Source organism: Belonocnema kinseyi, chromosome 9 (genome assembly GCF_010883055.1).
Source record: "Belonocnema kinseyi isolate 2016_QV_RU_SX_M_011 chromosome 9, B_treatae_v1, whole genome shotgun sequence".
Classification (NCBI taxonomy): domain Eukaryota; kingdom Metazoa; phylum Arthropoda; class Insecta; order Hymenoptera; family Cynipidae; genus Belonocnema; species Belonocnema kinseyi.
This window is the reverse complement of record NC_046665.1, coordinates 110,336,628-110,361,516: the sequence shown is the minus strand read 5'-3', so window position 1 is coordinate 110,361,516 and position 24,889 is coordinate 110,336,628. Positions and strand designations below refer to the sequence as shown.

Genomic DNA, 24,889 nt, shown 5'->3' with positions numbered 1-24,889 from the left:
CGAATGATCGATAAATAATCGATAAATTTTGATCAAATAATTAAATTTTATACTGAAAATCATAATTTCTCAACCAAACATTGAATAGTTTCATTTTGAGTCTAAAAAATTAATTTACACACCAAAAATCAAACGAATTTTTAATCAAATATTAAAATCTTCCACCAAAGAGCAGATTATAGATGAAATACAGATGAAATATGTTTCTAAAAAGAAATATTTACAAGAAAATAGGTTAATTTTGAACATAACAAGAGAAATTTTCATCAATTAATTAAATTTTAAACTGAAAATGGTAATTTCTCAGCCAAAAATTGAACAGTTTCATTTTCAGTTACAAAAAAATTAATTTTCACACCAAAAATGAAACCAATTTTTTCTAAAATATTATAATTTCACACCAAAGAACTGTATATTCAATAAAAAAAGACAGCTTTTTTCAACAAAGTACATGAATTTTTAAATAAATAAAACAATTTTCAGCCAAAAATCGAATGATCGATAAATAATCGATAAATTTTGATCAAATAATTAAATTTTATACTGAAAATCATAATTTCTCAACCAAACATTGAATAGTTTAATTTTGAGTCAAAAAAATTAATTTACACACCAAAAATCAAACGAATTTTTAATCAAATATTAAAATCTTCCACCAAAGAGCAGATGAAATATGTTTCTAAAAAAAAATATTTACAAGAAAATAGGTTAATTTTGAACAACAAAGTGCATGAATTTTGAAATAAATAAAACAATTTGCAGCCAAAAATCGAATAATCGATCAATTCTGATCAAATAATTAAATTTTAAACTGAAAATGGTCATTTCTCAACCAAAAATTGAGCCGTTTCATTTTCAGTTACAAAAACATTAATTTGTACACCAAAAATGAAACAAATTTTTTATATAATAGTAGATTTTCACACCAAAGAGCTGTAGATTCAATAAAAAAAAGACAGCTTTTTTCAACAAAGTACATGAATTTTTAAATAAATAAAAAAATTTGCAGCCAAAAATTAAAATTATATTTTCAGTTTAAAAGTTTATTTGAAAAAAATCAAAATTTTGAGCAAAAAACAAAGAAGATTTAAAAAAAATAGTTGCACTTTCAAACAAAACAAAAAAAAATTATTAGCCAAATGCTAGAATTAATCAGCAACAAAAAGTGTTCTATGGACGGTCCCATTACGTTGCGTTAGAAATATTGCAACTCAACTCTTTTGTCAAATTCTGAAACTATTAAAAACGTTTTTTAAAAAAAAAACTTTCAAAGTTTCCCAGTTAATAAATAAAATTCCCGGTTAGAAAAACTGTAAAAAAACGAGAATAAAATTCTTACTCAGCATTTCCAGCGTAACTAAGTTGTGGTGGCCGAATTCCAAAATGCACAATTTCTGGATAAGCTACCACTCCGGGAGGTTGCTCGCTCTGATTTCTATCCAGCTGATCAACTCTCACACTGCACGGTTTTTTGCCAGGATAAGTCACGACCATTCCCTTGACTTCGTCGGCGATATTTTGCCATTTGTACTGCGGCATATCAGCCAATTTTTGAAGATCCTCTTCCTCGATTAGGAGCTTACTACTTTTTATAAGATAATTTAGTACCTCGTTCATGGACAAAATTTCCTGACCATTATCAGGCAAATCGCGAACGAATCTCGGCATAAAATGAAATTGTCCACAGCCTGATTTGTCTTGAGCTGCGTGCAAATCGAAATCCACCAACTCGAGGATTTCTTTAAAAAGGTACTCATCTGAAACCAAAATTTCGTATTAATTCAAATAAATATCAACGGGGCTTAGATTGAGTTCAGGGATAAACAAATATTGTATATAATGTTATAAAATTTTTTAAATAATGTCAAAATAGTCTCATAAAATTTTTCAAATGTAAAAATAAAATTCAATGTTTATTTAAAATGTTGTCTCGTCTATAAATTATGAAAAGGCCTACTTATTTATCGCAGGATCAAGTACTTTCCCTTTTTCTTACTTTTTACTTAAATTCGAACTGAATTAATAAAACCCTATACGAAAATGTAACTGTTTTCGGTTGAAACTTCATTCTTTTTGGTCAAAAAGTGTATTCAAAATTTTTTTGTTAAAAATTCATCTATTTTTATTATCAAAATTGTATTATTTATTAGGAATTAAATTAATGTGTTCAAAATTTTATATAGTTTGTTAGACATTCATCTTTTTGATTTGAAATTTCATCTATTTTTGTAGAAATTCCATCTTTTTAAAAATGTATCCATTTTCATTGAAAATGAATTTTTTTCTGAAAATTCAACTGTTTTGTAGAAAATTCGTCTTTTTGTCTCGAAATTTCAACAATTTGGTAGAAAATTGAAATTTCAGAATAAAATATTTTCTTGAAAATTCGTTTGTTTGTTAAATCCAACTAAAAATTTGTCTTGTTGGCTGGAAAAATCGATAACTTGGTAGATATTTCAACTATTTGGTGCGGAATTAAACTGTTTTGTAGAAAATTGTTTTTTTTTTGTTATTAGAAATTAATGTTTTACACTGAAAATGTAATAATAACTCCATTTTGGATTGAATCCTTATATTTAAAAAAATTAAAAATCGATCTTTTTTAGTTGAAAATTTAACTCTATGGTAGAGCATTGAGACATTTTATTAAATGTTCATCTTTTTGGATGAAAATGCAATTAATTTTTTGAAAATTATATGTTTTGGTTCAGGGCTCAACTATTTTCTTGAAAATTCATCTTTTTTTTATTAAAAACAAGTGCTTTTTATTTTTAATTACATTTTTTTGTTAAAAAAATTTGTTTTTTAACATTAATAATTCTAGTTAAAAAATATTTTTATTTTGGGATATAAAATAATTTTTGAACTAAAATATTGTGCATCTTGTAGAAAATTTGTCTTTTTTTCTAGATAAACATTTTTTTTTTGCTAAAAATGCAACTGTTTCGTCAAAACTACTCTGTTTTTAGTTGAAGATTGAAGTATTTTGTTGAAAATTATCTTTTTTGTTCAAAATTCATTGTCTTTCTTGACCAAAACATTTTTTTTTTCGTTTGAAAATACATCTCTTTTTGTATAAATTTAATCTTTTTTGGTTCAAGGTGCAACTTTTTGGTTGAAAATTAATCGGTTTTGGCTCAGGTTTCAACTATTTTATTCAAAATTCCTCTTTTTTACAAGAATTCAATTGTTTTTAATTTCAAATTAAAAAATGTTTTTTTTTTAATCTCAACCATTAAATGTATTAATAAGAATTTATCTCTTTTATCGGGAATGTACCTGTTTTATTAAAAATTCACTCGCTTTGTGGAAAATTCGTAGTTTTTGCTCGAAAATAAAAGAATTTGGTAGAAATTTTAGCTATATTTTTGGAAATTTGTGTATTTTGTTACATATTCATCTTTTTTTGTTGTTAAAAATGGTTATTTTTAGTAAAAAACTCATGTAAGTTGTTAAAAAAATCATCTTTTTTTTTGGTAGAAAACTAGTTAAAATTTGAATTACTTTCCTTAAAAAAACGAAACATTTTTTTGTTTGAAGATTCACAATTTTAGTGGAAAATTCATTTCTTTGGTTAACCAATTTAACTACTTGGTTCAAAATTCAATTTCTAGGTTGAATATTTACTTTTTTTAACTGAACATTCATATTTTCCAGTTGGACATTAAATTGTTCTGTAGAAAATTAATATTTTCGACTTGAAAATTGAACAATCTAGTAGAAAATTCAACTATTTGGTCGAAGTTTCAACTTGTTTATTGAAAATTAATTTCTTTAGTCGAAGATTCATTATTTCAGTTAAAAATTTATTTCTTTGGTTGAAAATTTAACTATTTTGTTTAAAATTCGTTTGGTTTATGGTTAAAAATTAATTTTTTCAACTGAAAATTTATTATTTTTAGTAGAAAACTTATGTATTTTGTTAAAAAATTCGTCTTTTTCGTGAAAAACTAATCCTCTTGGTTAGAAGCGTTGGAAATGAATTATTTTTGTTGAAAATGTATGCATTTTCTTAAAAATTGTATTTTTTGGTCAAAATTAATTTTTTTGTTAGAAATGCAACGGTTTGGTTAAAAATTAATCTGTTTTAGTTGAGGACTCAAATCATTTGTTAAAAATTCGTATTTATTGTTTAAATTCAACTGTTTTTGTATTTTAAATTAAAATATTTTTTGTTGAAACATCAACTATAGTTGGAATTTGAGTTATTGTATAAAAAACATTTTTTTTGGTTTAAGATTCATAAATTTAAAGGAAAATTTATTTATTTCATTAACAAATATAACTATTTAGTTGAAATTTTTTTTTTTTTTGATTGAAAATTTATATTTTCTGCTTGGAAATTCAATTGTTTTGTAGCAAATTCATATTTTCATCTCTAAAATTCAACTATTTGGTTGAAATTTTAATTAGTTTGTTAAAAAATAATTTTTTAGTAGTACATTTATTATTACAGTTAAAAATTTATTTCTTTGGTAGACAATTTAAATATTTTGTTGAAAATTCGTATTTTTTATATAAAACATGATTTTTTTGTTAACAATCTAACATTTGGTTAAAAATGAATCTATTTTAGTTGAGGATTCAAGTCTTTTGTTGAAAATTCGTCTTTATTGTTTAAATTCACCTGTTTTTTAATTTTAATAATTTTTTTTTTAGTAATAAATATAGTTCGAAATTTAATGATCTTTAAAATATTCTTTTTTTTTTGTTACAAAATTTAACAACTTTTTGAAAATTTAACTGCTTGGTTGAAAATAAACTTTTTTGTTGAAAATGTATGTAATTTGTCAAAAATTCATCATTTTTCCCAGAAAATTGATCTTCTTAGGTGAAAATCCAACTGTTTTATGTTTTATTTCCAAAACTAGAGAATTCAACATTTTTGAACAATCTTTTTTTTTTATTGGCTTAAAAATCGTTCACGTTGAAAATTTCAACCCTTGTCATAAATTAACCATTTTTATTTGAAAATTAATCTCTTTTGTTGGAAATTGCGTATTTTTTTTTATATGCAACTTTTTGGATGAAAATGAATTTTGTTTTAATTGAGGATTAATTTAATTTGTTGAAAATTCGTCTTTATTGGTCATATTGAACTGTTATTTATTTTCAAATCAAATATTTTTTGGTTGAAATATCAACTATAGTTGAAATTTAAACTACTTTAAAAAAAGAGAACATTTTTTTGGTTGAAGATTCATTATTTACAGTGGAAAATTAATTTCCTTATTAAAAAAATTTAACTACTTATTCGAAAACTCCACTTCTTGGTTGAAAATTGACATGTTTGTAGAAAATTCATATTTTCGGCTGGAAAATTCAACAATTTGTTCAAGGTTTCAACTAGTTTGTTGAAAATTAATTTCTTTAGTCGAAAATTCATTCTTTCAGTTAAAAAATTGATTTTGTTGAAAATTCCTTTTTTGTTTTGTTTTTTGGTTAACGATTTAAATAAAAACACATTTTTTTGCGAATTGAAAATAAATGCTTTTGTTTAGCATTGTTTATTTTAATGTAATTAAATAATTATATAACATTGCAATTGTTTCCTCTTTGAAACAGTTCAAGCTGAAATTTCTGCATAAGAACAGTTCAATTTTATTAATTCCATTACAAAATGTACGATTAAAAAACTTATTGAACTCTAAAAGACCTAATTTAAAAAAATTTCACGATATGATTATTATGAAAATGCGAAAACACTTTTAATATTAATTTAAGTACAATCAATTGAAAAATCTCAGAGGCAAAATAATCAAATTCCTGGTAATTTCCAGGGTTTTTCCCGGCAAGTAAATTAAATGCGGATTGTCAATATTCACGAAAATATTCAAGTTATTTTTTTTTCTTGTAGAAGATTGATAATTTTAGATGAAAATTTATCTCTTTGGTTAAAAATTAGTGTTTTTTGGTAGAAAATAATTTGTTTATTTAACAAAAATTCATCTTTTTAGTTAAAATATTCTTTTTATACAGAACAGTTGATTTTTTAAAGCGAAAGACGAATTTTTATCAAAATAGTTTAATCCTCAATGAAAACAGATGAATTTTCAAACCAAATAGTTGCACTTTTAACTAAAAAGGATTAATTTTCAACCACGAAGATTAATTTTCAATTCAAAATATCAATTTTCAATTTAAAAAATTAATTTTTCAATAAAAAAAATTAATTTTCAACAAAATAGACAACTTTTCAACACAAAAGATGTATTTTAAACTGAAATGATGAATCTTCAATAAAAAAAAAATTAATTTTGAAGAATGTAGTTCGTCTTTTAATTCAACTATTTTGTCGAGATTTGAAATACTTCGTTAAAAAATTCTTTTTTAGTCGAAACTCCATCATTTTAGTTAAGGATTAATTTCTTTCGTTGAGAAATCGTTTTTTGTTGTTAACCATTTTTTCAATGACAATTTATTACTTTTACTACAATTTATTACTTTTAAAAAATAATTTTTTGGTTTAAGGTTCATAGATTTAGTGGAAAATTCATTTCCTTGGTTAATAAATTTTACTATTTAGTTGAAAATTTACTTTTTTATTGAAAATTCATATTTTAGTTAAAAATTTATTTATTTGGTTGAAAATTTAACTATTTTGTTGAAAATTCGTTTTATTTTTGGTTAAAAATTAATTTTTTCAACTGAAAATTTATTATTTTTAGTAGAAAACTTATGTATTTTGTTACAAAATTCGTCTTTTTCGCGGAAAATTAATCCTCTTGGTTAGAAATGTAACTATCTTATTAAAAATTTATTTGTTTCATATTTTCCAGTTGGAAATTAAATTGTTCTGTAGAAAATTAATATTTTCGGCTTGAAAATTGAACCATCTAGTACAAAATTCAATTATTTGGTCAAAGTTTCAACTAGTTTATTAAAAATTAATTTCTTTAGTCGAAGATTCATTATTTCAGTTGAAAATTTATTTCTTTGGTTGAGAATTGAACTATTTTGTTTAAAATTCGTTTTGTTTTTGGTTAAAAATTAATTTTTTCAACTGAAAATTTATTATTTTTAGTAGAAAACTTTTGTATTTTGTTACAAAATTAATCTTTTTCGCGAAAAATGAATCGTCTTGGTTAGAAATGTAACTATCTAGTTGAAAATTGATGCATTTTCTTAAAAAATACAACTTTTTGGTAAAAAAAAAATGATTTTTTTGTTAACAATCTAACTTTTTGGTTAAAAATTAATCTATTTTAGTTAAAAATTGAACTATTTTGTTGAAAATTCGTTTTATTTTTTGTTAAAAGTTAATTTTTTCAACTGAAAATTTATTATTTTTAGTAGAAAACTTATGTATTTTGTTACAAAATTCGTCTTTTTCGTGGAAAATTAATCCTCTTGGTTAGAAGTATAACTATCTTGTTGAAAACTGGTTTATCAACTGTTTTTTATTTTAAATTCAAACATGTTTTTTGTTGAAATATCACCTATAGTTGGAATTTGAATTATTTCATAAAAAAACATTCTTTTTTTTTGTTTTGGATTCATAAATTTAGTGGAAAATTCATTTATTTCAATAAAAAAATATAAATATTTAGTTGAAAATTGATTTTTTTCATTGAAAATTTATATTTTCCGCTTGGAAATTAATTTTTTTGTAGAAAATTCATATTTTTGACTTAAAAATTCAACAATCTAGTAGAAAATTCAACTATTTGGTCGAAATTTCAACTAGTTTGTTAAAAAATAATCTTCTAATTGTAAATTCATTATTACAGTTCCAAATTGATTTCTTTGGTTGAAAATTTAACTATTTTGTTGAAAATTCGTTTTTTTTTTAAACGAGATTTTTTTAACAATCTAAAATATGGTTAAAAATGATCTATTTTAGTTGAGGATGCAATTCTTTTGTTGAAAATTCGTCTTTATTGTTTAAATTCGCCTGTTTTTTTAATTTAAATAAATATCTGTTTTATTTAAAATAATAAATATAGTTTAAAATTAAATTATTTTTAAAATAAACACTTTTTTGGTTACAAAATGTAATAAATTTTTTTAAATTCAACTGCTTGTTTGAAAATTACATTTTTCTGTTGAAAATTCGCTTTTTAAATAAAAAATTATTTTCTTTTAATAAAAATGATACCGTTCCATTTTTGGTTAAAAGTTGGTCTTTTCAAGTTTAAAAATTCAACTACTTGGTTCAAAATTTTCTTTATTGACTTAAAACTCTTTCACGGTGAAAATTTCAACTCTTGCCATAAATTAGCCATTTTTATTGGAAAATTCACCTCTTCTGGTAGGAATTGCGTCATTTTTTTGTGCAACTTTTTGGATGAAAATGAATTTTGTTTTAATTGAGGATTAAATTATTTTTTGAAAATTATATTTTTTTAATTGAAATATCTTTTGGTTAAAATATCAATTATAATTAAAATTTAAACTGCTTTCCCTGAAAAAAAACAACATTTTTTTGGTTGAAGATTTATTATTTATAGTAGAATATCCATTTCTTTGGTTCAAAAAATGTAACTACTTAGTTTGAAATTCCACTTCTTGGTTGAAAATTTATATTATTCTTGGAAATTCAATTGTTTTGTAGAAAATTCATATTCTCGACTCGAAAATTCCACAATCTAGTAGAAAATTAAACTATTTGGTCGAAATTTAAAAATTATTTTTTTAGTCGAAAATTCATCAATTTTAGTTCAAGATTAATTTTTTTCGTTTAAAATTCGTTTTTTTCTGTTAAAAATTAATTTATTTAAATGAAAATACATTTCTTGTTGCAAATAAAAAATGATTGCTTTTATTTAGCATTGTTTATTTGAATGTAATTAAATAATTATATAATATTACGATTGTTTCCTCTTTGAAACTGTTCAAGCTGAAATTCCCGCATAAAAACTCTTCAAATTTTATATTTCCATCACTATTTGTACGAATTAGAAAATTATTGAACCCTAAAATTCTGAATTTCAAAATGTTCACGATATGAATACTATGAAAATATAAAAAACTTTTAGTATTAATTTTAGTAAAATTAAATGAAAAAGCTTGACGGTAAATAATCCAATTCCCGGTAATTTCCAGGATTTTTTCTGGGTAAGTAAATCAAATATGGATTGTTAATACTCACGAAAAAAATCGAGTTCACGAACGGTGAAATTCTCTGGTAATTTTTCCTCGATGTAGAGAATCGTGTACTCGATATTAAATCGAATAACTTTACATGTTGGTAACTTGGTGAGAGGAAAATGGGAAAGCATGGAAAATCCTTCAAAAATAAATTCATGCTCGTCGTGTTTAATTATCGTTGGAGTTTTTGTGAGAAAGTTGGTTGGCGGACTAATGGTAATTCGATAATGATAAAGTTTATCGCCATTATTGGTGCCTAAATCGCATCTATTGACTGCATTTTCCCCTGCATAAATTCCATGCCTAATTCCGGATCTTCTCGATTTTTCACTACATCTACAAAGCGGACCATCGTTCATCTGCAAAGAAAAGTTAAATAATTGAGAGCCTTAATTTTATAATTATCAGAGGGGTTCCAAATTAATCCTGATTTTTGGCAGATTTGAAAAATATATTTAGAGCTTCCCCCGAGTCAATTTTTGTACATAAAACATTTTTTTTAATTTAAATAATCGGTTTTTGTGTAGTTTTACTTCGGCCTGCGACAAAATCAGCCCCCTGCATCGAAGTTAGTTCACTAGTACGATCAAGTGAAGCGTAGAGGCCAGATGGCGCTGGGAGTCTTTCCAGCCTACATTTATATGGCAAGTATAGGCAAGATTAGTGAAAAATTAATTTGATTAGTATTTTTCGCAATGGCATTCGGTTTTGTGGGAGCGAAACACGATTTCAGAGGATGGAGTTACTGTTCTGAAAGTTGTAATAATTGATTGTTGTTTAATTTAATAGTTTTAATATTAGTGTTGTTTATATAATAATTGGCAATTAATGTTTTTATATTTTTATTTTAATTGTTTCTGAGATATCAAATAATAACTTTACATATAATTATCTTCATTTCAAACAAAAAAATTACGCAGAAATATAAAAATTGCAATAAGTGCAGTGTGCATATTTCAATGAAAAATATGAAACATTTCATCTTTATCTAAAACGATATTTTGATTTTTAAACCGTTCTTTCGTTAAATTGTAAAAAAATTTAATAAAAACTATATATTTTAATAAAAAATATAGAATGTTTTATCTTAAACTGAAACTATATCTTTATATTTTTTAATTATTTTGTAGAAATATTAAAAATAAAATCAAGACTAAGTATTTTAATAACAGGGTGGCCGTTTTAATCCAAGAAAAAAAATTCCCAGTAATTTCCCGATTTTTTCTCGATTCAGAAACTAACACTTTTCAATTTAACAATTTTTAATAAAATTCAGATAAAACACAAAATTTAGAATTTTCAACTTTTAGAAATTAATGAGTTCAAAGATTCAGACAAAAATTTAATTCACGTTATCATTTTCAATGCTCTAAATTAAAGAATCAATTAATTTTACATTTTTTTATTATATTATTTTAAACAATTTTAAGGTAGAAACGTTTAAAATTGAAAAATTAAATAAAAAAAATAATACTTCTTAAATTATAAGTTAAATTATTTTCATTTTTGAAATGAATCCATTTTTTCCTACAATTTTTAGAAAATCCTGCAAATTTAAAAAAAATTCTTGAAATCTTCCAGATTCTTTCTTAACAATTTTAGAAATCTTATTAAATCTTTTTGAATATTCTCTTTAAACAAATTTTCTAAAATTAAAAATTATTTTCAGTATTTCTAAGAATCTTAGGAAAATGTTTTTATTTTTTTAATTCCTTTCACAATTCTCAAAAAGCTTCTAAATTTTTTTTTCAATCGGCAAAAATCTACATTTTGTTTTAAATTAAATCATTTCAAGTTCAAAATTAATTTTGAAACATTTCAAAACTTCTAAGTACCTCTGCAAAATTACTCAAGTGTTGTCTAAAAATAATAAGTGTTCAATTATTATATAAACGTCGAAATTTGACAAAGTGACTTACAAATAAAACATTTTTTAAATAGAACAATTAAAGTTGTAACGTTAAAAGTTTAAAAGCTCTACGAAATTCTAGAGATTCAAAGCTTTATATGTAAAACAATTCAGTTTCAAATTTTTTACTTTTAAATATTTGGTGAAATATTTCTAACTATTCAATAATTATTCTTTTTCTCAATTAAACAAATTTTAAATTGAATAGATTAAAATTGAATATTTTAGACTGAAACAATATTTGATAAAAAATGCATTATTATGAATTTCTAAATTGAAAATAATTGATTAATTTTAAATGAGAAGCTTACATTTATTAAATGACTAAGACTTTCGAATTGAAAACATTTAATTTTTACCGTTAAAATCTGGAAATTCCTAAATTTTTAATGGAGTTCGAATCGTTTTTTTCTTTTTTTTAAATAAATTATTGTTCCCTTTTAATACTTAAAGCACAGATTTATTTTAAAAAATTATTTAATTAAATAAGCAAATATTCAAGACTGCGTATTAAAATTCTTTAAATTAAAATTTAAAACTTAAAACAGAAAATTTTTAAAGTGGCAGATTTTTTGATTACGCCTTATAAACTGAATGATGTCATCATTGAAAAGGATTAAAATTCAATTGGTGATTTAAAAAACTGTTGAAATCAAACTTGGAGAGAACTTTCTTTCTCTCTAAAAATTTGTAAAATTCCCGGTCAAAAAATAAATTCACTGTCATTTCCCGGTTTTTCAGATTTCCCGGGCCAGCGGCTACCCTAATAAATATGGAACATTTCATCTTAAACTTAAACGATATCTTCATTAAAAAACATCTGGCGTAGAAATAAAAAAAATTATATAAAAGTTGTATTTTATAAAACTCTGCTGTAGAAATATGAAAAACCAATCAAACACTGTATTTTAATAAACAGTATTGAACATTTTATATTAAATTGAAACTATACTTTTATTTTTAAAAATTCTTTCGTGTAAATATAAAAAATTTAATAAAAACTGTATGTATTTTTATGAGAAATATGGAACATGTTATCTTGAAGTGAAACGATATCTTTATTTTTTTAATTCTTTCATAAAAAGAGTTTAAAAAATAAATAAAAACTATACCTTTTTAATTTATTTATTTAAATTTAAGTTTTTTATGTTAATTAATCTTTCAATCAATTGATTAATTCTTTTATTCCAATAAATCATCTGTTATTGTATTAGGGCTACTGTTACTAATGAATTACTAATTTATACCAACATCTGACATTGTTAATTCTTATTATTTTTTATAAAATAAATTTGTTGTATCACCATGCTCTTTTCAAACTTATTTTTTACAAAACTACTTTATATAAATTTGATAGGCGTATTTGGAATTCAATAATAAAATTTAGTATAATTATAAGTTTAATTTTGTTTCTTGAGTTGAAAAATACTTTAAATTTAGTTACTCCAAGTTACGATTGAAGCCAATCACAAGTTCCCGCAGCTAGAAAAGAATATTTTAATAATATACAAATGCTGAAGTGAAAATAAGCAAACAGCGATAATTAACCCTTGTTTGACACACTGGGGTACAACACACCCCACCATATTTCCAAGATAATTTTGTGTACTCAAACTCGATAGAATCGGTTAATAATTTTTTTGGTATATTTAAATGAATTTTTATTTATGAGACCAATATTTCTTTGGAAAGTGATATCTAAAGAAGCTATGAAAAAATTGGCAGGTCAAAATACACAACCGTTAAATTTCTATAACGGTTTTTCGGCTGGGGTACAAAAAACCCCAGTGTGTCAAGTACATCAGACAGCGGAAGTGGCCATATTATTAAGCAGGATGGCCATATTTCAGGATGAAAATTCATTCGCTTTGTGGAAAATTCGTAGTTTTTGCTCGAAAATAAAAATTTTGTTTAGAAATTTGAGCTATATTTTTTTTAATTTGTGTATTTTGTTAGATATTCATCTTTTTTGGTTAAAAATTTGTCATTTTTAGTAGAAAAATCATGTATTTTGTTTTGAAAAAATCATCTTTGTTGGCAGAAAATTAATTCGCTTGGTTGCAAATGTAACTATCTAGTTGAAAATTTATGTATTTTGTTGAAAAGTCGTATATCCTGGTCGAAAAATCAATTTTTTGGTTAGTAATTCAACTATTTGTTATTTGACTGGTTTTTTTTGTTTTTTTTTTTTTTAATTTTCAATTTAAAAACCTTGTTTGATTAAAATATCAAGTATAATTGAAATTTTAAATAGTTTTCTATAAAAAAAAAACATTTATTTGTTTGAGCTTCATAATTTTAGCAGAAAATTCACTTCTTTGGTTAACAAATTTACCGACTTCGTTGAAAATGCAATTTTCAGGTTGAATATTTACTTTATTTGATTGAAAATACATCTTTTCCGGTTGGAAATTCAATCGTTTTATAGAAAATTATTATTTTCGTCTCGAAAATTGAACAATCTGATAGAAAATTCAACTATTTGGTCGAAATTTGAACTAGTTTGTTAAAAATTCATTTTTTTATTCGAATATTCATTATTCCAGTTAAAAATTTATTTGTTTGATTGAAAATGTAACTATTTTGTTGAAAATTGTTTTTTGGTTAACAATTAATTTTTTCAGATGAAAATTTATTTTTTTTTTTTATCAGAAAACTTAGGTATTTTGTTTAAAAATTCGTCTCTTGCGTGGAAAATTAATCCTATTGGTCATAATTGTGAAAAATTGTTGAAAATTGATTTATTTTTTTGAAAGATATTATTTTTTGGTAAAAAAATAATTTTTTTGTTAACAATATCTGTTTTAGTTAAGGACTCAAGTCTTTTGTTGAAAATTCGTACTTATTGTTTAAATGCAACTGTTTTTTATTTTAAATAAAATCTTTTTTTGTTAAAATATCAATTATAGTTGGAGTTTGAATTATTTCCTAAAAAACAACATATTTTGATTTAAGATTCGCTGAAGTGAAATAAAAAAAATCGAACACTAAACCTAAAAACGGTTCCATTCGAAGTAAAAAAACTGAACTGAGAATGAAAGTTCTCTAAGTGGTACTCTTAAATTTTAAATTTTGAAAATTGAAGTTTAAAAGTTGTTTAACTCAAAAATTTTGGATTCAAATTCTCAATAATTTACAAGTATAAAATTAAATCTACAAACACTTTTCAACTGCATAATTTTAAATTAAACGAAGTTAAGCCGCCAAATTCAAAATTTGTAACTTTTATAAATTGTAGAGTTCAAAGATTCAGATTCAGTTTAAAAAAAATCCACATTATTGTTTTCAATGCTCTAAATTGAAGAATCCTTCAAGAATTGTTTAAAAATTGACAGTTCTCTGTTTACATCCGAAATTTAAGTCTTCTTCGAAAAAATCCCTGCTCGAATCGAGAATTTTTATTCTTTTCGAAAATTCTCCATTTCATCCAATTGTAAATATTATAATTTTTTTGTAAAATTCCCTCTTCCAATTCATAATTTAAATTCTGTTCGAAAATACCTCGTTTCAACTCAGAATTATAATTTTGTTTAACAAATTCAATTATCAATTCAGATTTGTTTTTCTCCTGGACAAATTCCAGTTCCAACTCAAAATTGGTTAAAAATTGAAAATTCCTTGTTCCACTTAGAATTCATTCTTTTAAAAAAATCCCTGTTACAGCTCAGAATTTATTTAAATTTTAAAATTCCCTCTTCCACGAAAAATTATAATGCTTTTGGACAAATGCCAGTTTCAACTAAGAATTGGTTAAAATTTGAAAATTCCCTGCATCAACTCAGAATTAAAGTTCTTTGGAAAAAGTTTCTGTTCCAATTCAGAATTTTGTTCCTTTTCGAAAATTTTCAGTACTAGCTCGGAATTCGTTAAAATTTGAAAATTCTCGTTAACAAATTAAAAGTTAAATTATTTTAATTTTGAATAGTTTAAAAATCACTAAAATGCTTCGAAAATTTATTTTATAATCTTGAAACATCTAAATGTTTTTGTAAATGTTTTGTGGAAAATTTTACAAATCTTTATAAATTTTTTTTTAAATATTCTCTTAAAATTAGTTTGTTAAAATGAAAAATCATAAATTTTTCGAAGAAATATTTTTTCTTCTTGAAGCCTATCGAAATTTTAAAAAACTTCTAAAGTAACTGTTCTTCTTCTTAATTGAAAATTTTCAAATTGCATGCTTTAAAAATGGAATATTTTAGACTGAAATTATATTTAAAATTTAATAAAGGCCTTTAATTATAAATATATTATTAAGTTATTTTAAAATTAAAAATAGTTTATAAAGTTTCAATCGCACATTTAGATTTTTTAAAGTAATAAGAACTTCCGAATCGTTTTCTACAATCAATTATTATTTACTTTTTAAATCTTAAAGTAAAATTCAATTTAAACAAATCATTAATTAATTTATATTCACAGTTGATCAACTAAAAATATTTTAATCAAAAACCTTCAATTTTAAACGCTTCTAATTTTTTATGATTTAAGTCTTTAAATTGAAATGTATGCTTAAAAATTAAATATCTAAAATGGAAAATTTTTAAAGTGAAAGATTTTCAAATTACGCATTCTAAACTGGATGACAACACAATTGAAAAAAGATCAGAGTTTAACTAATTGTTGAAAAACGGTTAAAATTGAAGGTCCAACGATTTTTTTTTCTAAAAATTTGTAAAATTCCCGGTCATTTCCGGTTTCCCGGTCCAACGAGCCACCCTGTTGAATTATTAATTTTATACTTCAATTTAAAAACTGCGAAAGACACGAAAAAAATAGTCGCGCACAGAATAATAATTTTGTTTGAAAAATTCAATTCCTCTTTGAGAATTGTTATTCCCCTGGATAAATTCCAATTCCAGATTATATTTGGCTAAAAATTGAAGATTCCCTGTTCAAATCAAGGATTTTAATTCCTTAAAAAAAAATCTTCATTTCCATTCACAAATACAATTATTTTGAAGAAATTCCTGCTAAAATCAGAATTTTAATTATTTTCGGAAATTCTCCATTTTAACTGGGAATTAGAATTTTTTGTAAAATTCCCTGTTCCAATTCATAATTTAAATTTTTTCGAAAACACCTCATTCTAATCTCGTTTTAACACAGAATAATAATTTTGTTTGAAAAATTCAATTTTTCATTGAGAATTGTTATTCCCCTGGATAAATACAAAATCCAGTTCAGCATTGGTTACAAATTTAAAATTTGCTGCTTCAACTCAGAATTCGAATTTTTTTATAAATATTCATTTTCCAATTCAGAGTTTTGTTTCCTTTTGAAAATTTCCAGTAATCTTGGAATTCGTTAAAATTTGTAAATTCCCGTTTCCAAATCAGAATTGTTATTATTCTGGATAAATTCCAGCCCAGATAATTCTCTGTTCAAATCCAGAATTCTAATTCTTTTCAAAAATTGTCCATTTTAACTAAGAATTCGAATTTTTCCAATTCAAAATTTAATTATTTTTTAAAAATACATCGTTTCAAGTTATAATTAGAATTTTGTTCCAAACATTCAATTTTCCATTCAGAATTTTTACTTTCCTTGATAAATTCCAGTTGAAACTCAAAATTGGTTAAAAATTGAAAATTCCTTGTTCAAACCTGGAATTTTAGTACTTTTCGAAAAATCTCCGTTTCAACTAAGAATTAGAATTTCTTTAAAATAATTCCCTGTTCCAACTCGGAATTTGTTTAAATTTTAAAATTCCCTGTTCCAAGACAAATGATAATTCTTTTGGATAAATACCATTTTCAAATCAGAATTGGTTCAAATTTGAAAATTCCCGCTTCAACTAAGAATTACAATTTTTTTAAAAAAATTCCTGTTCCAATTCAGAATTTTGTTCCTTTTCGAAAATTTTCAGTACAAGCGTGGAATTTGTTAGAATTTGTAAATTCCCGTTTCCAAGTCAGAATTATTATTATTCTGGATAAATTCCAGCTCCAATTATAAATTTGTGAAAAAATGTGATAATTCCCTGTTCAAATTATAAGTTGAATTATTTTTATTTGAAATAGTTTTAAAATCCTTAAAATGCTCCTTGATAAATTCCAGTTCCGACTCAAAATTGGTTAAAAATTGAAAATTCCTTGTTCAAAACCGAAATTTTAATACTTTTCGAAAATTCTCCGTTTTAAATAAGAAGTAGAATTTATTGAAAAAATTCCCTATTCCAGTTCGGAATTTATTTAAATTTTAAAATTCTCTGTTCCAAGTCAGAATTATTATTATTCTGGATAAATTCCAGTTCCAACTATGAATTTGTGAACAAAATTTGATAATTCCCTGTTCAAATTATAAGTTAAATTATTTTTATTTGAAATAGTTTTAAAATCCTTAAAATGCTTCCAAATTTGATTTCAAAATATTGAAAAATGTTTTTTTTTTTACATTTTTTTAAATTAATTTTTTTTTAATTCTGCCAAATTAAAGAAATTTTCTTAAAATCGTCCAGATTCATTTTTAAACATTTTATAAATCCTTATAAATCTTTTTTAAATTCTCTTAAAACTAGTTTATTAATATAAAAAATCATTTTCCATTTTCCTAGGAAATGCTTTTTATCCTTCTGAAGCCTGTTAAAATTCTGAAAAGGCTTCTAAATTTTATGTTCGAAATTTGCCGAAATCTATATTTTGTTTTAAATTAGGTCACGGGCTATTTGCACCTACATTTTGGTAAGAATATTCGGATTCTGTCGACATTTTAAATTAATTTTTCAAATCTTTTAAATATCTCTACAACTTACTCGATTTTTTCTAAGAACAATAGATGTTCAATTGCTATTTTTACATCAAAATTCAATAATTTGACTAATTAAATTTAGTTAAATAGAACAATTAAAATTCAATAATATTCCCTGTTTTATGCTTAAAGTACAATTAAATTTAAAAACCATTAATTTATATTCACGGTTGATCAACTAAAAATGTTTTTAGCAAAAATCTTCGATTTGAAACGCTTTTAATTTTTAATTAAGTCTTTAAAAATGTATTTTAGAATTCTTATATTCAAATGTAAGTTTAAAAATTAAAAATCTAAAATGGAGAATTTTTCAAGTCAAAGATTTTCGAATTACGCATTCTGAATTGAATGCTATCATAATTGAAAAAGAACAAATCAAAACTTATTATTTAAAAAACGGTTAAAATCAAAGTTGGAAGGATTTTTCTTTTCTAAAAATTTGTAAAATCCCGATCAAAAAATAAATTCTCAATCATTTCCCGGTCTCATAACATTTCCGGTTTTCCGGTCCAGCGACCACCCTGAAAAAGCCTTTTCTGGATCTCTCTAATAATAATTATTAATAATTGTAATATAATTATAACGATATATTTATAATTATTAATTATTTTACCTCTCCAGGATCATTAAACCACATTTCAGGATGTAATCTCTGAGGATGTTGTTTTTTCGCCATTAATTCCTCCATCGTTCTGTCGTCTTCTTCCATCGAATCGCTGTCGCTATCAGACGAGGAACTGCTGCAAGCTTCAGATTTGTGCTTGCATAATCTTGCTCTCGTTTTTCTTGGCGGAGGTTCGTAGGGAGGCTAGATAGAAAATTAAAAATTTTAATTCCCTATTTCAAAATTCGAATACATATTTAAAATAAGATTTAAATTAATTCAGCTAAGGTCCCTATTGATAATATTTAGTCCTTAAAATCCCCTATTCCAAATATTTGGTCACTTAAGGACCCCTTTTTGCTAAATATGGTCCACTTATTTGTCTCCAAAGTCTACTATTTTTAAGATTTTTTCTTCGCTTCCCCCTAAAATCCCCTATTTTCAAGAAATGATCGATAAAGACCCCTATTTTTAGGATATGGTCCCCTTTTTTGTCCATAAAGAGTCCTGTACTCAAGATTTTGATCCCTCGTTTGTCCTAATGTCCCCCTTTTCAATCTATGATCCCTAAAGCCCCTTATTCTCAAGATTTTTTTTCTTCTTTTGTCCCTAATATCCCCTATTTTTAAGATTTGATCCCAAAAGTTCCCTATTTTAAAGATATAGTCCATGAAGTACTCTATTCTAAATGTTTTGCCCGCCCTCAAATCCCCTACTTGCAATATTTTCACCTTAAAATCCCCCATTCTCAAAATATGGGCCATAAAGTCTCCTATTGTCAAGATTCTGTCCCTGAACTTCCTAATTTTTAAGAATTAGTCTACAAAGTTCCTTATTTTCATTATTTGGTCCCGGAAAGTTCCCTATATTTTATATTTGGTTCTTAAAATCCCCTGTTTGCAATATTTGGTCCCTAATGTCTGTGATTCTCAAAATTGTATTCCCTCGTTTGTCCTTGAGTCCCCTATTTTCAATTGATGGCACCTACAGTCCCCATTTTCAAGATTTAATCCCTAGATATCCCTATTTTGAGGATATGGTCCCCTTTTTTGGCCCTCGTTTGTCCCTTTGGTTCCCTGTTTGCAATATTTTTACCCTAAAATCACCTATTTTCAAGATATGGTCCATAAAGTTCCCTATTTGAAAGATTTTGTCCCTAAAGTCCCCTACTTTCAATATTTTGACCCAAAAGTCATCTATTCTCAAGATTTTGTACCTCTGTTATCCTTAAGTTCCCTATTTACCATATTTTGACCCTGAAATCCCTTATTTTCAAGATTTTGTTCTCTTGATTGTCCTAAAGTCCCCTTTTGCAATTTATGATCCCTGAGGTCCATTATTCTCACGATTTTTTTTCTTCGTTTGTCCCTGAAATCCCTTATTTTTAACATCGGGTCTCTCAGGTCCACTTTTTTTATAGATTTTGTCCCCTTATTTGGCCCTAATGTTCCCTATTTGCAATATTTTAACCCGAAAGTCATTATTTCAAGATTTAGTCTTTAAATTCCAATATTCTAAAGCTTTTGGCTCTCGTTTGTCCCCCATTTGCAATATTTTGACCCTAAGATCCCCTATTTTAAATACTTCGTCGCTAAAGTCGCCTATTTTCAATATTTTGACTCAAAAGTCAACTACTCTAAAGCTTTTGTCCCTTTTTTATCCTCAAGTTTCCTATTTGCCATATTTTGACCCTAAAATCCCCTATTACAAGATTTTGTCCCTTTGATTGTCCTAAAGTCCCCTATTGCAATTTTTGGTCCCTAAGGTCCATTATTCTCACGATCTTTTTCTTCGTTTGTCCCTGAAATCCCTTATTTTTAAGATTAGGTCTCTCAGGTCCACTTTTTAAAAGATTGTGTTCCTAAAGTCCCCTATTTGCAATATTTTAACCCGAAAGTCTGTATTTTAAGTCTTTGAATTCCTATATTCTAAAGATTTTGGCCCTAGTTTGTCCCTTAAGATCCCTATTTGCAATATTATGACCCTAAAGTCCCCTATTTTCAATATTTTGACCCAAAAGTCCCCTATTTTTGAATATTTAGTCCCTGAACTCTCCAATTTTTCTTTATTGAGTCCCTAAAGTTCCTTATTTTCTATATTTGGTCCCCATATTCAATATTTGGTCTCTAACGTTCTCTATTTACATTATTTGGTTCCTAAAGCCCCCTATTCTCAAGATTTTGTTCCAACGTTTATCCATAAGAACCTGATTTTCCATTTTTGGTACCTAGAATCCCTTATTTTTAAGTCTTGATCCCTAAAGTCTACTTTTTTAGGAATTCGTCGGTAAAGTCCGCTATTTTTAAGATCTGGCCCCATGGATTCCATTTTTGCAAGATAAGGTTACCACGTTTGTCCCCCAAGTCTCCTATTCTCAAATTTTGCCTCCTCGTTTATCCTAAAATCCCCTATCTTCAGGATTTGATTCCTAAGATCACCCATTTTGGATTTTGGTCCCTTAGGTTCATTATTTTCAATATATATATATATTTTTTAAAGTCTCCTACTCTAATACTAGATCCCCTTGCTTGTCCCTAAATGCCCATATATTTAACATTTGGTCCCTAAAGTCTTCTATTTTTTCAAGATTTAGTCCCTAAAGTCCCCTGCTTTCAAGATTAAGTCTCTTAATTCCCCTATTCTCAATATTTGATCTCTAAAGTTCCATATTTTCAGAGTTTGGTCCTTAAGGTCCGATATTTTCATTATTTTGTCATCAAAGTCCCTTTTTCAACTATTTTGTCGCCTCGTTTGTCCCTAAAGGCCCATATATTACAGATTTGGTGCCTAAAGTTCCCTATTTGGAAGATTTTATCACCTCATTTGTCCTTAAACTCCCCTATTTTCAAAATTTAGTATAAAAAATCTCCTATTACAAATATTTGGTCCCTAAAGTCCCCTATTTTCAATATTTGGTCCCTATTGTCCCCTATTTGCAGTCAATAGCCTAAATTTCTTTTAATTTTAAATAAAATGTTTGTCTAATCAAATATATTGGATATACTTTGTGACCGTGAAAAAGCATAATTTGTACCCCATTCTTTATTCCAGAGAGACTGCGAGACCTAAAATTATTTTAGCATAAAATTTCAAACTAACTTGTGCGGCTCTTACAGCTTCAGCTCTTTTTATAAACAACAAATTGAAAATATCACAAAGTTCGTTCAACTTTTGAGTGCCTCTCATGATTTTTGGATTGCTCTCATCCCTCTGATAATATAAATCGGCTGGGGCAGTTCGAGTCCAGATTTTTCGCTCGTTTTCGATAATTCCTTCTGTTCCGATAGCACTCAATTCTACCAATTTCTTCTCCATATCTTTACTCGTTGCACAATAATTTCTCCTGCAAGAAAATTATATCTTTTTTTAATCTTTTTTTTTTTAATTCCCGGTCTTTTCCCGGTTCGCAAACATTTTTCACGGGAAATGAAATTTAAAAAATCAAACTATATTCTTAAAATTTGTCCACATAAAGAAATAAGCAATAAACAACCAATTAAAACATTCAAAGTGGAACCCTTCAATTCAAACTTTTAAAATTGAAGTTTAAAAGTTTTTTATTTAAAAACTGTGTATTCAAATGCTCAAAAATTTTCACGTAGAAAATGGAAGGAACTAACACTTTTCAACTAAACAATGGTAAATGAAATGCAGATAAACTGAAAAATTTAGAACTTTTATAAATTATAGAGTTCAAAGATTCAGATTAAGTTTCAAAAATATAAATCCACTTTAACATTTTCAATAGCCTAAATTAAAGAATCAAGCAATGAACATTACAAATTTTCAAAATTATATTATTTTAAGTAATTTTAAGGTAGGGACATTAAAAATTGCAAAATAATTTTTTTAACTTAACATTTCTTAAATTAGAAGTTAAATTATTTTTATTTTAAATAGTCTAGGCATCCTTCGAAAGCTTTAAAATTTTATTTCAAAGTCTTAAAAAATCTAGAAGTGGTTTAAAAATTTTTCCAAATTCAAAATGATTTTCGAATTTTTTGTCAGAACTTTTAAATATATTTCAAAATGAATTGAATTTCTTTTATAAGTTTTAGAAAATCCAGCAAATTGAAAAAAAAATAAATTTGAATTTATAAATAACAATAAAACAATTATTATTTGCAAAAATATTAGAGCAATTTTAAGAGATATCTAGAAGTTTTAAAAAGATTCGAATTAAATTTAGAACTTGAAATAATTTCAAATACTTACTATGTAAAACAATTCAGATTCAAATTGTTTTCTTTTAAATATTTCGTTTCAATTTACTCGTCTCAAATGAAAAGTGAAATATTGCTAAATCTTAAATACTTATTCTTTTCTACATTAAGAAATTCCAAATTAAATGGGATAAGAATTAAATAATTTATATTCATAATATTTTTAATTTAATAAAAACCTTTAATTATGACTAAATTTATTATGGATTTATTTTTAAGTTGAAAATAGTAAAATGCACGTTTGCATTTTTTAATAGCTGAAAAAATTAATAGAAATAATATATTAATAAATTTATTTATCCATTTTAAGCTTTATTTATTTATATTTAAAGTTGATAAAATAAAATTGTTTTTTTTTTTATTAAAAATCGTCAACTTCAAATCCTTTTAATTTTTAATTGTTTGAATCCTCAAAACTGGACTTTAATTATTTTAAAAATTGTTAAAATCGAACTCGGGCAGATTTTTCTTCTGAAAATTCGTAAAATTCCCGGTTTCCCGGTACGGCGGCCACCCTGTTTTTATAAAAAAAACCTTTAATTTTAAAAACTTCTAATTTTTATCTTTTTTAACCTTTAAAACTGCTTTTTAAAATTCTTTAAATTAAAATACATGCTTGAAAATTAAAAATCTAAAATGTAAAATTGTTAAAGTGAAAGATTTCCGAATTAAGCATTCTAAACTAAGTGATATAATAATTTATCAAAATCAAAATTTAGGAAATTAGTTAAAAACGGTTGAAATCAATGTTGGAAAAAATTTGTATTCTAAAAATTTTGTAAAATTCGCGGTCAAAAAATAAATTCACTGTCATTTCCCGGTTTTCCCCGGTCCCATACAATTCCCACTTTTCCAGGTTTCCCGGTCAAGCGGCCACTCTGAAAATAGTATGTATAGTGGCATAGATTTTGAAAAAAGTAGAAAAATAGTGTCACCATTTTTTTAAAAATAATAAACTATAGGGCAATTTTTCATTCCGATATGAAAACAAAATTAAACATAGGAGATAAATAATGGTGATGCAAAAAATCTTATTTTGAAGATATTACGAAAGAACAGTTTTCACTACACAAAAATAGTATATCCATAAATTGTTAACAAAATAGTTAAATTTTCACTCAAAGAAATTTATTTTTTACTACAATGATGAATTTCTACATAAAAAAGAAACTTTGTACCAAATTGTGGAAGTTTCAACCAAAAGGATGAATTCGGTACCAAAAAATACAAATTTTCAATTAACAATAGAATAACTAAATTTTCAGTTAAAAAAGTTAATTTTAAACAAACAAAAAACTAATTATTAACCAACTAGATACATTTTCAACGAAAAACATAGAGTTTCAACTAATGAGATTACTTTTCTAACAAAAAAAACGAATTTTCAAACAAATACATGATTTTTGAATTAAAAAGATAAATTTTCAATGAAAAAGATCCATTTTCTACAAAAAGACTACTTTTTAACAAAATAAATGATTTTTCAACCTAGTAAATAAAATTTTCGACCAGATAAACCAATTTTCGAGTAAAACGAAAAAATTTTAATTTTTACGATAATAGATGAGTTTTTAAAAGAAAAAGAAGATTTTTTTTACAAAAGAGTTAAATTTTCAAACCCAAATATGAACTTTCAACTAAAGAGATTACTTTTCTACTAAGACAAAATGTAATTAAATATATAAATTTTCAACCGAATAGTTGAATTTTTAAGCAAGGAAATTTTAAGCAGAATTTTCACCACACAAAGTTAAATTATCAATAAAAATTAAGTAGTTTCAATTTTCAGTTTGAAAAAAAAAATTAATTCTTAACAAAAAAGATCAATTTTCAAGGAACAAGATTAATTTTCTACCAAAAAAGATTAATTTTTACCAAACTAAATGAATTTTTAACCGATTCAAAAACTTTTAATTTAAAATGCAAAATTAGAAAATAAATTTTCAAATCTAAACATTAAAAATATAAAAAGCTCCAGAATATTCGGAAAAAACGAAATATTTAACCATTTTTATTTCACTATTTGGAAAAAATTTAAAAACTGGAAATTTTAGTAACGTATCGAATTGAAAACCTGGTAAAGTCGTAAAAATTAGAATTTCAGTTTCGCTTAATTTCAACTTCATTCTTTTGCAAAATCAAATGCTTAATATTTGAATTCACATTAATTGGGAATGATTTCTAATTTGGACGGATTTTAGAACAGTAAGTTAAAAATTCAGCTGTTTTATATAAAAAAAAAACGTATTTTAAGTTCGAAAATTCAACAATTTGGTAGCAAACTTCAACTATTTGGTTGAAAATTTGTGTATT

At 24.8% G+C, this 24,889-nt stretch overlaps 1 protein-coding gene across 2 annotated transcripts in view; it reads right to left on the bottom strand.

Moving 5' to 3' along the window:
- The window catches only part of LOC117179882 (ribonuclease 3), a 75,283-nt gene that overhangs the window by 39,398 nt on the left and 10,996 nt on the right, over positions 1 to 24,889 (bottom strand). For both annotated transcript variants that reach the window (XM_033372067.1, XM_033372068.1), the window contains exons 3-6: positions 21,453 to 21,696; positions 18,363 to 18,557; positions 9,092 to 9,449; positions 1,340 to 1,757 (exon numbers count right to left, since the gene is read on the bottom strand). In XM_033372067.1, the coding sequence (XP_033227958.1) occupies positions 1,340 to 1,757; positions 9,092 to 9,449; positions 18,363 to 18,557; positions 21,453 to 21,696 (1,215 nt within the window). The remainder of the gene's footprint in view (positions 1 to 1,339; positions 1,758 to 9,091; positions 9,450 to 18,362; positions 18,558 to 21,452; positions 21,697 to 24,889) is intronic.